The following is a 15,390-nucleotide window of genomic DNA, read 5'->3' on the forward strand; positions in this document are numbered from 1 at the left end:
CTAAACGCGAAAGCCGCAACAACCAGTTAGCCATGGCCAAAATCCGCCCGCTACTTTTTTCCGCCGCTGCAGTTGTTACTCGATGTTCTGTATTTGAATTTTTTCTTCGTGATGCGATAAACCAAAAATTGTGCACGATATTTCAATTAAATTGGCATGCCGATGGCCATGCATATGTAATGCATTATGATTTTGGCCACATTTTAGCTGCATTTTCAGTACGCAGTGCCACGCCTGCCAGCGAAAGTTTTAGCATTTCACAAAAAGCGATGGGCGGAGTAAGGCCGCACATGTAAATAACAGCAAAAGTTTTAATTAAATTTTAAATACAAGTTAATTTTTGTGTATTCTCACGCTCGACACGCACACGCACACACACATACACTCGCTCACTTCTGGCAAATGCATTTTATTTAACTTTGTCTATTATTTATCTTTGTGTATGCGCATCGCGCTGAAAATGAGTTATAAATATTTAGTTGTAATTCTTGTTTAGTTTGCACTGTTTGCGGCCTTAAAATCGAAATTAATATTCATGAGCCAGCGGCGCGACCGCTTCAAATTTTAATTAGAAATAAATAATTCCAGCACTTGTTGCTCTGCATCTCCACAGCTCCGCACATTGCCATTCATAATCCGCATCGCATTCAGGTGATTTGCAAGTAATCATGTTGTGCATTTCCAGGCCACACAACGCATATTGATGGCAAAGCCCAAAGCCCCACGCCCAACGCCCATTTGCGAATCCTATTCTCCGATCCTGTTTCCAATTCCTGCTTCTTTTCCAGTAATAAACGTGCGTAATCAAGCCATGGCCAGCTATATCTGTCTGCATGTCTGAGGCACACAACAAAGGCCAAAGCCGGTGCACATATGTGGCACTGAGAAACAAACCCATTCATTGCCACGTCAACGAGTCGTATACGTTATCGAAACTATTTGCATAGCATACTTTTGGGGGCAAGGGCAAATAGCTGCAGCTTAGCTTGCAATCGCCGTCAAAGTTTGATTATATATTTTGAAGCTAAATAAAAACCAAATATTCTGATTAATATGTATTTTTTTTAAAGTGTATGCGCTGGCACCTGCCTTCCCCTTTTGCCGGGTGTAATATTTGATTTTGATTGAAGTGCAGTCAGGCATGTGCGGCCAAGGAAAAATCGCACGAGACCTTCTGCCTGTTGCCTATTCAGGACCTGTCAGTCCGGAGTCCCGAGTCCGTAGTCCGGAGTTCAAGACGAACGCATAATGAGTGCCAGCCAAAGCCGGAGAGACGGGCTGCACAAAAAAAAAAGCAGGAAAAAAAAGCAGAAAATGCATTATAATGCCGCCTGCCAACCGACATGAACGTGAGCGAACGCCTCCGGTTCCCGTCCCTGAGTCCTCCTGGGACTCCATTTAAGCTACGTGACTAACAGGCCAGGACTGCAGCCAAGGATGCGTGGCAATCGGTTCACAGACATCCCAAAAACCGAGTCCGAGTATGTGATGTTTTCCCCCATTGACTTCATTGATTGGTTGCTAATTCTCGAATAGAAATGCCATCGTTATTGCGTTAATAAATGAAAGCATTTAACACAATTAAATTGCAGTCTTTCTATGTACGAGTTCCATAACTTTAGCGCTTAGTCAGAGGAACTAGTTCGCAGGGGAACGCGGCACTAGGATTAAGGGAACCCTTTTGCCCAGCTGACAGACATCCTCCGCCTGCACCCAAAACACGTTGAGCTCCTTTCAGCCCGCAGCTAAGCCATCTCGGACTTGGATTCGGACTGCGATCCCGCATCGCACTGTTCCCCCTCGCGTTTCCCCTTCGATAGATGCGGCTGCCGCTGCTCCTGCTGCTGCACTTCTTCAGCTTCGACTTTCTCCACTTTTTATACGCCAGGCAATTTTATGGGCTGCATAAATCAGAGATGCCCCCGCCAAAGCCACCAAGTCGTCTGTGGGCGTGGCAGGCAATTTATACATGACGACGTTATTATTTGCCTGCCACCCATCTCGCCCCCCCCGAAAACTATATACATACGTATATATAGTTTAGGCCTTGGTAATTGCCGACACTCGCTGCGCATGAAAATTTAAAACGCAACAAATGAAAGAAAATGTTTCGACTTTTTTCAGCATTTCTTTTTTTTTTAATTTTTTGCACCCTACACATTTCCAAGTGGCTTTCTGGTTTTGACTGCGAATTAAGGATGGGGAAAAAGGGAGGAGGGGAGAGGGCGATGGGCGAAGGACGAAGGACGAGGCCGGCTCTCTGGGCCACAATTTGTTTTGGCCCGTTTTTATTTGCCTGTCTGAAGCTGGCGCTGCGAAGAAAAAAACATTTAGGCAACTTGGCCCTTTGAAGGCTCGTGGTCATAAATTCCGTTCTCACCACATTTTCCCAGCCGCCTTTCCCAGCGAGTCCTGCGTTTTTCATTTATTCGTTTTCCTTGCCGCTTTTTTGTTTGCCATTGGCAAGGGGCCGGCACAAACATTTTCGTCTGCCAAGGTGCAAAAAACTGTGGCAGCATCAAGAGTCAGCCAAGGCAGCTAAAAATTAAATTCCGTCAAGAAAAAGTCGAGCATTAAATGCTCTGCACTGATGGGGACACTTTTATGGACTATTATAAAAAAATGCTAAAAATAAGACAACTATAAAAATAGTTATTCATGCAGTTGCAAAAAAAATATGTTCGATAAGCCTTCAATTAATTTAGGAAAGCCTTGTAAATGTTTGTTGAATATAAAAATTTGACACACATATTGCAACAGGCTGCATGAAAGTAGCTCCATCTGGATCCTCACAGAGAAAACCCAAACAAAGCATATTTCTAAGTTGACTTTGGCTTGGTCCTTCCTTTTGGTTTTGGCCCCCGCTTCCTTGCTCTTTTTGGACTGAGAATGGGACTGCGATAGAAGGGAAATAAGGAATCTAAAATGATAATAAAATATTCATATTAATCTGCTTGGCTCATAAAATATTCAGCTGCGTAATTGTTGGCATTACCTTCGAGTCGAGATCCGGGGCAGCCAGCTATGACGACAGTCGTGCCGGGAGTGCCATCATCATCATCTCCCCGCCCGCACGCAGAGGAAATGCCAGGGAAAATCTTACAAGTTTTGTAATTTACACCTGGCTGCTCACCTGGCATTTTCCCCTCCAATTTCCCCCGACTAAAAAGCACCATGTCCAAAAATTTGCTTTAAGGAAGAAATCAGTGGTGAAAGTGTGTCAATGGAAGCGTACAACAAACAAACGTAATAATTCCACATGTTAGATTTGAAAAAACATACTTGTACAAATACTCGAGATTAAATCCTAAAAAAAATATAGCATCAAATAAAATAAATCAATACGCTATTATGTAAATATATTTGCAAGGGCTGATTAAATAAAAACTCTTTATGGACGAACTCAAAGGAGAAAGCGCCTCAAAGGATGAGTTGAATAAACAAAGGAAAATCGAGCAAGCGAAACCAATGCCAGTCATCGGCAATCCCATTAAGCTATTCATAATTGCTCATAATTTTGGTTGATTTCATTAGCATATGTAACATTTTAATTTGATGTGGGAAGCCGCCGCTCGCCGGCCCCGCCCCTCCTCTCACTTGTACCGCCCCCGCACCCACACAAGCGCACACATTCCGCACCCGCAAAACTCATATGCATAATCAATGGAGCCTCATTAACCTGTCGCTCTATGGTGTGCGTGTGTGTAGGTGTATGGTGTGTGTTTGTGTTATTGTTGTTGCCCGTTAATTACGCAACCCATAAAATATATATTGCTTCTCATCGCGTTTTACATCAGAATGACGTCGATTAACACCTCATAAATGCGTGTGTCTGTGTGTGTAAAACCTGTTAATTGGTTTAACGTTATAAAATTGAAACCGCCGACGTTGTTGTCGGAAGTCGGAAGCCGATGCGGCGTATGCGTAATATATTTGTGAACCGCCGGGAAACGTTGACTTCCCCCTGGCACTTCCTATCGTGATGAGAAGCGAACGTGTTCCCAGCTCTGAAATCGTTTAAATCACATAATTTCATATATATATACATATGTAACATAAACTAATATCCTTTCTGCTATGCAACATTATTCGTATAGCCATATCATTGCTGTCATTTCAAAGAGATTTCATTGAGTGGAACATATCGGAGTATTAATAATAATGCATTACCTATACTGGCAGCCAACGAAAAAAATAAATACAACAAGCTGAACCAAGAGAACCGCACACATGCATTTAGTGGCTTGTGTTAATTATGACATTTACCCTCCAATTTTCCTATTCCCGCCCTTCGAGCACAGCCCACATATACCTTCATATGTATATATTCATATCGTTTTGGAAACGGATACAGATGTGGCTTTAATTTGATCTGATTCCAATAATAATTCATAATTGACTTAATAATGGACTCGATATTAATGTTAATTAAGCCCGAACGCAGGGCAATTAGTTCTGGGCCCAGAAACTAGCAGCTTTGCAAGTTGAGGCCAAGACAAAGCCTCAAGTTATCCATGCAAATGCATGACTTTGTTCAGCATTTCCGCTGCACATAGACACATATGAACAAAAATTGAAACATGAAATTGTTGGGCATGAGACTTCAGCTCAATGTGCGAGGTTTGCTCGAGAACAATTGCATTTAAGTTGTGGAAAACATTATATAATGAAATAAATACCAATTCGCATTAGATTAACAAACAGTACAGAAAGTGTATAGAAAACTTAAGTAGCCAACTGGTTATTTGCTTTTACATTTTTAACAATTTAATGCTCCTGCCTTGACAATATCAGACCGAACTACAAGGAAGTCCATGGCAACCCCTCGATTTTCGACTGACCATCTGACTATGTCAACTGGCCGCCCAATATTGCCGCCTCCTTTATCCCGAGCATCGCATCTTTATGAAGCTGAAGACAAAATTGTGTTGCATCGTTAGTCTAATTGCATTTTGCCAGGCGACAGTAACAACAGAATCGTGTTCTGCTCAACAGTTGCCCAGACACACACGATAGATATATACATACATAGATATATCGAATCACTACATCCACATACATTCAAATACATACACAATATATGTATATATATATATATATAAATATATGTATGCCTCTATGCAGGCATGCGTGAATGTTGCAGGACACGTAGTCCTTGTAGTCCTGCAAAGGCTGACGGCTGATGCCATTTTTTGGTTATTAAGACGATACGACTTATACCCACTGCACTGTCATCGTCACACAGATACACACTCACACATGGACACACAGAAACCACACATACACACACACACACAGGCACGCTCATGTAATAACTAGTAATTTTGCAACGTTTATGGAAGATGTAGGAGGTCCAACTTTTGACTCTTGATTTCTCTGGCCCAAATGAACCTGACCAACTTGCAACGGCAACAACCGAGCATAACTGGCATTTAGGTAATCGATTGCCATTAGTCATTGGACTAAGAAATACCCTGTGGTTAAATATAACATTCGATATGTATAACCCTTGTTGTTACTGTCTCTAAGCTAAGATTTTAAGCCACTGAAATATTCTGTATACTAATATAAAAAAAAATATTAATATACTTGAAATGTGGCTTCCAGCACTTGAGCTTTTGAAGGATCCGAGTGCCGAATGCTACCCTCTGCCCACCGAAGTGTGGCCCGCAAATGTGTCGCATTCAAATGAACCAAAACTGAATTGTGTCTGAGCCATCGCCCCCCCTTATCGCACCCCTTGTCGCACGCCACTGGCCACTGAAATCCTGTTGGCACATTTCGTTGTAGATTTTTGATATTTTCATTACGTGCATCTGCCAGTTACGCCTCATTGTGTGGGTGTACACTCACTGTATGTGCACCGTATATGTATGTGCACACATACGCATATATGGGTCGGGGGTTAAGGAGTACATAGAATGTCGTACATGTGTCCTGGCCTTGGTTAGTTCCATTCTGCCCGGATTTCAGTCGCTTAATCTCTGCTGACATTTGGTGAAACAGCAGCAGCAGCAGCAGCCCCAGTGAAAAGATACAGATAAAGAGCGGCCCTGTAGCTTTACAAGCTTATGAATGCGAAAACAACAAGAGGATGTGCAAATCTACAACTCAACTGGGGGTCTTTTCTTTTGCCAAGCAGCCTCATCATCCATCTGAGCTCTTTTCATGGGCCAAATAGTTGAGTAAGTGCTGGCTGTCCTTGTTGAATGTTTCCTTAATAGTACGCTAAGTTTCAAACATTTTTTTTTTTTTATTATTATTTCCAAATGTTATTAACAATAACTATATTCAAAAGTCGCTCACTCGCACAGATCAGTAAACGCCTTTGGTTGTTCTGCTATCCACATATCCGCAAACTATCAGTTCTGTGTCTCTTCTGTACTCTTCTGTAGAAATGTTTTTAACACTAAAATCTTTTAAATACCCATGCTCTTCTCACTCCAGCGTCTTCTTTGTAAATTTAATTAACTCCTAATTTTCTTCACGATCCAGGATGTATGCTCCATAATATATTCTCTTTCCTTTTTTCATTTCGTTGGTAGTTTCTTCCAAATACGTTTTCTCCACAGCTCATTCTATTTTCCTTGCATATGTGATTTGACTTAGATTGATTCTTTCTCACTTCTGAACTCTCATCCTCCACTGATATTCATCTAAGACGATTTTATAGTGTAAATTTCCTTGTTGCGCAGCAACTGGTTCCTGGGCACCGTGCGCCAGAAGAGATAGGCACCACGGTTTTGGCCACCACGAGCGTAGAGATCCGCGAGGCAGTCGACCCAGTGGTTGTAGAGCGGCATGCTCGGTGGCTCACATGCGGTCAGTGGTGCTCCGGTTCCGGCCATGCAGGCGCAGGTCACCTCCAGAGGATAGGCCACTAGGCTAGCCATCATCTGAATTACCACGGTGTTGTACTGATGCTGGAGATCGGTCATTGGCAGGAGACGACGGCACAGGTGACTCAGAGCGCTCGTGATGAAAAGGACGCTCCACTCGCCCAAAAGGCGTGGCACCATGCCCGCAAACAGTCCTGCACATCCCTCCCGCTGCGCAACAGTCATCAGGCTGCCAACGAGTCCCTCGTAGACGTGTTCCCGTCCCACAAACTGGGCTATCTGGCGCACCATAACCACGTAAAAGGGATGTGTTATAAACACTACGGTGGCCAGACGCAAGCTGTTCCTTGTCAGATTCCACAAGAACTCCTTAAAGCTCAGTCCCTCCTCGGGGCCTCTCTTGTAGGGTGCAAAGTGCAAGGCAGTCAGTAGAAGATCGCCAAGCAAATAGTCTACTACGCTGGCGGTCAGGCGAGCGGTCAACCCGCGATACATTCCCGTGTAGCCATCTCTATTCTGAATGTGCTGCACATACTGATGGACACTGGGCAAAAAGAGGCGTGGACGCCGTTGAAACAGTCGCATAAAGAAGGGCTTCGCCTGGAGCGGCTCATGGCCCAGTTGGATAAGAACCTTGGCCATTTCGTACGGATACAGCAGGGCGTTGTAGCCCACTCTTAGGCAAAAGCGCACCATCTGATTTGGTCCACGATGATCTTGAATTTGATTGGATGGATGTGATGATGCAACAACCAACTCTGATCCCTGACAGTTTTCCTCCCGGCTGATCCCCAACTGATCCCGATCAGCTGGCTGCTGCTGGTTGGCTGGCCTCATCGAACGGGAAGTGTCCACTGCCAGCTCCACCACCATCGTCCCAGCTCTTTCATGCTGCACCGCTAACGGTGGTGGGGTGGGGCGTCGCATCCGTACACTGTTGTCTGCATCGCCACCACCTAGCCCCAATCCCTCTGACTGGCCGTCGCGACTATTGTACTCCCGGTGGGCCATTATAAAATCGTTTTCTTGATATTTCAATTTCAATTCGCCAAAAGCAAAAAACTCGAATTTAGTTGAAAAACTAATGATCGAACCGAATGCCGTTTCAGTTCGAATATACTGATTTTTCATAGGAGACCCTCTGCCTCAGAGAGTTTGACATTTGACATTGTATCCAAGGCTGGCTAGATTTTTTAATATTATTTAAAGAATTCCGTTGAAATAAATTGTTATTCATTGGGTTAATCTTTCCAATGCCATCTGCCCGATTCGTACCCCAAGTTGCGCTTTTCTTCTCCACTTGATAACAAATCGCGGAAAATGGCAGCTCACACTCGCCCCCATTGATTTCCTCCCCTGCCGACGGCTCTCACTTACTTTTGCAACATGAAATTTCAATTAGGCTGACCCCGCAGCCCTTTTGCTGTTTTTCTGGTCAATTAAATGCAACCATATTGGCTGCTCCTGCACTCTGCAGCTTCATCGCTGCCATGCCCTTTGCACTTCCCGTCAGATTGCATTTTATTCATCGCAAGCCGTTAAAACCTAGTGCCAATTTCGAACAAAATGCACAGAATGCTTAAAACTCAGTAACGAAAATATGAAATGAAAATATATAGCTAGTCATAAATATAGCCGAATTAAAACCATCACTCATTCGATTCAAAAAAGCTTAGCAGCAATTCCGATAATGAAGGGCTAACATTTTACAAAACCTATATTACAAAGTAATAAATTCGATTGTTCACCAAAACGACCTTCAACTCGGCGAAGAATAATTAATTCCCAATGCATATGATTATCGGATGGCCCACAGCAAATTTCCACTCACTTAGATGCCCGGTTCTGTTGAGTCAGTTGGGTTCGGCCTCTAGAGCATGGAAACCAATCACACAACCCAGTGCCCAATTTAACCCTTTTTCCCCCGCCTTAACCCACCAAAGCGGCAATCGCATGCAATCCATTCCGACCAAGCGACCAAAAGCAAATGCAACTTATGCGACACGCACAGTTGATTAACAATGTCGCAATTTTTGAACCGAACCGTTGTCGAAATCTTACCCACGGCTAAAGTGCACTTAGAGAAAAAATGCAATGCAAATTAAATTCATCTCACATACCCTAGTTGTTCGTTGATTGTGTTAAAATAAATTTAGGACAAGCACTTAATATTAATGCACTTAATATTAAAATGTAATAACGCACAAGGTATGTAGCATATTTTCTCTGTGTACCGCACACCCACTGATCCACTGAACCACTGCACCATTGCACCACTAAGCCACCCATCGCCCTACTCCCCACACACACATCCACACACTGGCACGATTATTGCACATCACTAATTAGTGATGTGTGCGACGCATCGCGCCTAAAATTTCTGACCACCAAAGGGGGAGGTGGGCGGTGGGCGGCATGCAATGGGGGCGGGGTTGGGGATGGGTTTTGCCGTTGGCAGAGCGAGACCTGACGTTGACATTCCACTAACAGTGAAATTGTTTTCCAAATCCTAAGCTTGCATGTTAGCCACAAGCAACAACAGCAAGCATCATCCCCAAGGGGGTGGTGGTGCCATTGGGCGGCAGATGAGTGAGTGGGTGGTGGGTCAACCACGAACGGCAGCAGCGAATGAATGGCAATGAATGCGACACTGGATGGCCGGACCAACTGGACGGCAGGCAGTAGAATTTTCAGCGCCATGGCCATGGCCATGCATCACCGATGGCCACCGCCAATAGAGCGCCCACTCCACCCGCTCCATCCACTCACCAACACCACCGCGCTGCAGAGGATCCCACGTTGCGTGTGTGGTAAATAGTGAACTGTTCGCATTTTCCCTGACTCCCTCGCATTGGTAGCTACAGTTCTCTATGCGAAAGGGTTATATCAGCTAATAAATAGTTCGTGGACACGACTATTAAGTCTTAACCATATTGTCAAGTTATACCAGTGAAATTTTGGATAGCAATACTCCTGATTTAAGGGCTACATAGACTTCCACCTTCTGTTTAATTCCTTATTGCATTTACACCTCAACTTTTTTTCATTTTGGGAAGAGTACCGCTGGCGATGGCGGTACAGAGTAGTTCTGAGTACAACAACGCTGCCGTCTGGGGATTAAAACTGCCGGATGCAGTGCGGAAATCAAAATGCTATGGCGGCCAGCCATCGGACACAACTGACGAACGGATGGAGTCCACTACCGAGGCCCATTCGACGAAAAAAAAAATAAAACACCCGGAAAAAACCCCAAACGATTCGGAATCAAATGGAACTGGGAATGGGAATCGGACGAGGATTCAGGGGCGGTAACAGCAGTTTAAATGGCAACTAATCGCAAAAGGCAGTTGCTGGCTGCTCTTCTACAGAGGGAGAAAAAAACTATCAATAAGATGCTAATTTAAAATACATTTTTTTATTCAGAATTAATAATATCTTGAGAGATCATTCATTGTCGCAACAAGCATTTATCAATTTGCCGATTATTAAAATATAATTTATTTTTTAAGTCGTTACATTCAAACATTTTGTAACATTTAACCACATAGTTTTTTGATTTTTATTACCGTTTCCATTTTGTTATAATTTTTTCAAAGTGTTCCCTAGCGCATCGGACGTGGCCACGTTTAGATAGCCATGTCGAGGTGTTTGCATAATGAATGAGCCCCAACCAGCGGCAACAACAGCCGCTGACCATCAACTGTGGCTCCCGAATTGGAAAAGTGGGCGGGAAAATGGTGGGGGTGGCTCCGACTTGGTCTCACGCACAAGACAATGAAATCAAACGACAAACGCAAATGTGATCAATTACAGTTTGTGAATTTTAACGGCAAATGGCCAGAAAGCCATTGTTGTGCATTTGTGGTGGGAATGGATGGTGGTGGCGACTCTGGCAGCCAGGGTTACCAACTCCATCTTCTGCAGCAGCTGGCCATGCTGCTCCGAACGGCTGCATGGAAATGTTAGTCAGATTCGGAAATTGCGGACATCTCAGTAGTAAAGGGTACGGCAACAAGTCATTATTGTAATTATGTTAATATTCACCCAATCCCCCAGCCACCGCACACAGGACATTCCGGGGAGAGATTTTGCCCCGGGTACATGAGAGACTGTGGCATCCAGGAGACTAGAGACTAAACTACTTGATGTCCGCCTGGTCATAAGGCCGGAAGTCTGTCAATTTGCGTATAATTTGTTTACGAGCTTCACACACACACAAGCACACACGCACACAGCTACAAAAACGCCTGCAAAACGGATACGGAAGCTGGAAATCAGAGCAAGGAAACGTTTTGATTTCATTCAGCTATCTCAGTCTCTTTGAATCTTAAGAAACAGAGGTGGTGAAAATAATAATATATTTTAATATTGGAGCAAAGTACACAAACATATAATTTATATAAAATATATGTACTTACATAAATAATACACAAATATTTTAACTGCTGGGCAACTTAATTTGTCCACCACATTATTCAGCAATACAATATTCTCATTTTCCATCTCTGATGCAATTTACTTTATTCTAATATTGTTTTCAAATAATTGCAAACAATTGCTACCATTTTGACCTCAGCTGTGCAACTGTGAGCTTATGACACACTCGTTCTTTGGAATTTTTAGACACTTGAGTGCGTCAGGAGTTCAACGGGTGTGATGCTATGTGGCAAAGTGTATTAAAAATGAAAACATCAACTTAAACATTTAAATCAAACCAAATGCAGTCAAAACTGAAATGCTTTAATAAAAGTGTGTACAAACTTATTCGAATATTTTGCTAAATGGAATTCAAGAGTTTCCAGACCCCGTATTGTTTGCATAAAGTGAATCAATTTTCTGTGAAATGTGGCAAGACAAACAAAATTGGCTTAAAATCTTGTTGTTGTTTTCACAAAATGTTAAAGTAAAATATAATTTGCAAAATGAAAAAGGCACAATGGTAATTTATAAAATGATTTTCTCTTATTTTGATGTTTTCACCAAGCAATCGAGTGATTTTCACTTTATTATATTATGTTCAGGTTAATATTTCGGAGATCTCTAAACAATCGCGAGCAAAATTCCCTATAGACAAGCAGAAAATGGCACGATACCTAGCACAGATCATCATTTTGGGTGCCCAGCTGGTTGGCCGGGCGCTGGTAAAGACGATGCGCCAGGAGCTGCAGGCCTTCGAGGATGCGGCGCGCCTCCAGGAATCGCTGAAGGCCAACGATCCCAGCAGCGGCAGGAGTGCGGTGGCCACGGGAATGACCCTGGCGGAGGCCCAGCAGATTCTCAATGTGAGTGACCTCACAGACCGCCAGACGATAGATACGCACTACGAGCACTTGTTTCGTGTGAACGACAAAGGCACCGGCGGTACCTTCTACATTCAGTCGAAAGTTTTTCGGGCCAAGGAGCGAATCGACCAGGAACTGGAGCGGATGGAGCTTTTGGTCAAGACCGACGCGTCCCATTCATTCCCGCCATCGCCATCGGAATCCGCGCAATTCCAATGCCAGAACAAAGAGCCGGGGCACAAGAGCCGATGATCCTTCCAAGCTGTATTCCTGGATTGCTCATCCTATTTACAAAATCGTCTTCGAACTTCATGTACATGTATTTATTTAAATCGTCAATTAAATAGTTTGATATGCAAAAATTTCGATGCTAAAATTATCTGGTGTTCTTCACTCGAAGAAAGAATTCCCACAGTACAAACTCTAACCTATTCCCGTTTTACTCCTGTACATATATGAAAATATTACAGATAATTATAATAATTTCAAAAATTTGAGTTCTAGTGAGCCATTAAATTCGAACATGTTGGCCATGATTTTAACTTCAATGTCAGCTCCGATTTGGAGGCCCAGTCATCATAAATGTTCAGTTCTCGTTTTGGTCTTAACGGAGCCACATCTCCTTAATAATATCGAATAAAAATTTTCAGTTTTTGTGCAGTAAAAATGTTTAGACAATTTTACACCAGTTTGGGGTAAGTAAAAACTGAAACAATTTTTGTTTTTTCTAATCTAACTTAGGAATGCTGTAGCTACTTCTTATAAGGGGGTTTACACGTTTCATACAAAACACATTGCTAAACCGGTGAGTGGGCGATGACCAGCTGCCATCTATTTTATTGCTTCATGGATTCAAAAAGGCAAAAAATTGCAATTGAATTACCAAATATAAAATGCATTGGTATTCAGGCTTATTTCGACAAACTTACAATCACACACCTGCCAATCTCATTCTTCTGCCGTCTGATCTAAGCTAATACAAGGTTGGTATCTGCGATTAAAGAACCTGTAATGGATTAACCTCCAATTGCCTCAACTTGTTCGCCAGCTGCCATTCATTTGCTTTCAAGGAATCAAAAGGGCAGAATGTCGTCGTGATTTGGGACCATGACGACTTCGTTACACGACAAAACGGTAATATACATTAATTACAATAGAATTACCATGTATTTAATATTCCTGTTTACTTTAGCAAACACACACTCATTCAAAGCTGCTACAAGGTTGGTATTTACGATTATGGAACCTTCAGGCTTATTTCGACAAACTTACAATCACACACCTGCCAATCTCATTCTTCTGCAATCCGATCTGAGCTAATACAAGGTTGGTATCTGCGATTAAAGAACCTGCGATGGATTAACCTCAAATTGCCTTAACTTGCAGGTATTCTAACACATTTCATAGCATTACAAAATCGACGAATGGAAGTTCGCCAGCTGCCATCCGTTTGATTGCTTTCAAGGAATCAAAAGGACAGAATGTCGTCGTGATTTGGGACCATGACGACTTCATTACATGACAAAACGGTAATATACATTAATTACAATAGAATGTATTTAATATTCCTGTTTACTTTAGTAAAAACACACACTCATTCAAAGCTGCTACAAGGTTGTTATCTACGATTATGGAACCTTCAGGCTTATTTCGACAAACTTACAATCACACACCTGCCAATCTCATTCTTCTGCAATCCGATCTGAGCTAATACAAGGTTGGTATCTGCGATTAAAGAACCTGCGATGGATTAACCTCAAATTGCCTTAACTTGCAGGTATTCCAACACATTTCATAGCATTACAAAATCGACGAATGGAAGTTCGCCAGCTGCCATCCATTTGATTGCTTTCAAGGAATCAAAAGGACAGAATGTCGTCGTGATTTGGGACCATGACGACTTCATTACATGACAAAACGGTAATATACATTAATTACAATAGAATGTATTTAATATTCCTGTTTACTTTAGTAAAAACACACACTCATTCTAAGCTGCTACAAGGTTGGTATCTACGATTATGGAACCTGTAAGGGATTAACCTCAAGTTTCCCTACCTTGCAGCTTACATGGAGCTGGGCGATTCCATTCCGATTTTTTAAAGCATCAGCATATTGAATATATCGATTTATACAATCGCACCTTTTTCGTACACATTAATAATTGTTAGAAGCTACACTATCCACTACTATTAATGTTAAGTAAATAAACAAATTGGGTCGCAGTGTGGCAGGGCTTTACTTTAACTACATTTAAATGCTAAATTTTGAACCATTTGCCTACGCATATGAAAATGAAAAGAGCAACAATTTACATTCAAATGGCGTTTAATATCTGTTCGGGACATGTCATTGATCTTTATAATGAGGCACGTTTTACCAAAGCAAAAGTTCGCCCATTCACACACAACGACACACTCACACACACATGTGCATATTGCATTATGGCAATTTTCAATTTGTGTATGCATTTAAAATGCAATTTTCCACGGCAAAACGAGAGGCGAGGCTCAATAAAATTCAAGTGATTTATTTATACGCATTGTTGGGCGACGGAAAATTTTGTGGAACGAAGGGTGTGCGGAGGGGTGTGCTGTGCTGGCGTGGCGAACTCTTAATAAAAACAATTAAGCCAAATTGGCCACAATTGTAGGCAAAAATGAAATAAAAACCCAAATAAATTGAAACGGAAAACAGTTGAATGCGGGGAAAAAGAACGGACACAAGCTGATCAAGATGGCGGAAAATGAGTGGTGCGAGCGGAAAAGTGTGTGATGGTGCGAAAAAAAAAGGCGAACACTTAAGTGGAAATGCAGTCGAGTGTCGTCATCATCATCAAGGGGCATCGCAGCAAACTCCCACACAAGTGCAGAAAATCGAGAACAGTGACACTGCTACAGGCTGAAAAAATGTCGATACCCTGTAACGTTTATTGTTAAAGTTCCTTACGAAATATTTACAAATTAAAAAAAGCCATTTATATTATTTATTTTGAACACACCCATTTTTCTTAAGTAGATGCAATTTACAAGCGTACTTCTAGGTGTGAGTTTCTCACAGTGTACTTTTAGATATTTGCAGAAGTGCAGCAACAAATGATGAGCAGCAAAGTCGACGATGCGATTTGCGTTCGTCGCTTTCTTAGCCGTTCTTGTGTTTTTTTTTCTTATGCGCTCCTTTTAACTTCTTAGTATGGAAAAACTATTCAAGTCTAATGGCACGAGAGAGAATAATGACGCACAATACACTTCGACAGCTTAAGCGGATTC

General features: G+C 42.4%; 2 protein-coding genes and 1 long non-coding RNA gene across 9 annotated transcripts; 2 read left to right on the forward strand and 1 right to left on the reverse strand.

The window, feature by feature from the left end:
- Nucleotides 1–6,229: 6,229 nt before the first annotated feature.
- Nucleotides 6,230–7,977, reverse strand: LOC6725384 (mitochondrial carrier homolog 2). Its single transcript, XM_002106365.4, has one exon. It carries the CDS (start codon nt 7,968–7,970, stop codon nt 6,657–6,659), a length of 1,314 nt encoding a protein of 437 aa, XP_002106401.2. The 5' UTR covers nt 7,971–7,977; the 3' UTR covers nt 6,230–6,656.
- Nucleotides 7,978–11,827: 3,850 nt separating this feature from the next.
- On the forward strand, nt 11,828–12,483 carry LOC6725385 (mitochondrial import inner membrane translocase subunit tim16-B). Its single transcript, XM_002106366.4, has one exon. The coding sequence runs from the start codon at nt 11,921–11,923 to the stop codon at nt 12,371–12,373; it is 453 nt and encodes a 150-aa protein (XP_002106402.1). The 5' UTR covers nt 11,828–11,920; the 3' UTR covers nt 12,374–12,483.
- Nucleotides 12,484–12,662: 179 nt separating this feature from the next.
- LOC27208819 lies at nt 12,663–14,347 on the forward strand. 7 transcript variants are annotated; one of them, XR_005544604.2, is made up of 9 exons: nt 12,664–12,816; nt 12,874–13,104; nt 13,170–13,255; nt 13,314–13,447; nt 13,508–13,650; nt 13,703–13,838; nt 13,899–14,041; nt 14,094–14,126; nt 14,187–14,347. It is a non-coding gene; the product is annotated as an uncharacterized LOC27208819 (long non-coding RNA). The 7 variants fall into 7 exon arrangements; XR_005544606.2 differs by having other exon boundaries at nt 12,663–12,816; nt 13,726–13,838; nt 14,094–14,347; XR_005544603.2 differs by having other exon boundaries at nt 14,094–14,347.
- Nucleotides 14,348–15,390: the final 1,043 nt, after the last annotated feature.

This window comes from Drosophila simulans, chromosome X (genome assembly GCF_016746395.2).
Source record: "Drosophila simulans strain w501 chromosome X, Prin_Dsim_3.1, whole genome shotgun sequence".
Classification (NCBI taxonomy): Eukaryota; Metazoa; Arthropoda; class Insecta; order Diptera; family Drosophilidae; genus Drosophila; species Drosophila simulans.

What these genes read in the sequence shown, in the direction of transcription:
- LOC6725385 (XM_002106366.4), top strand. Translation starts at nt 11,921, where the DNA reads ATGGCACGATACCTAGCACAGATCATCATTTTGGGTGCCCAGCTGGTT.
- LOC6725384 (XM_002106365.4), bottom strand. Translation starts at nt 7,970, where the DNA reads ATGAAAAATCAGTATATTCGAACTGAAACGGCATTCGGTTCGATCATT.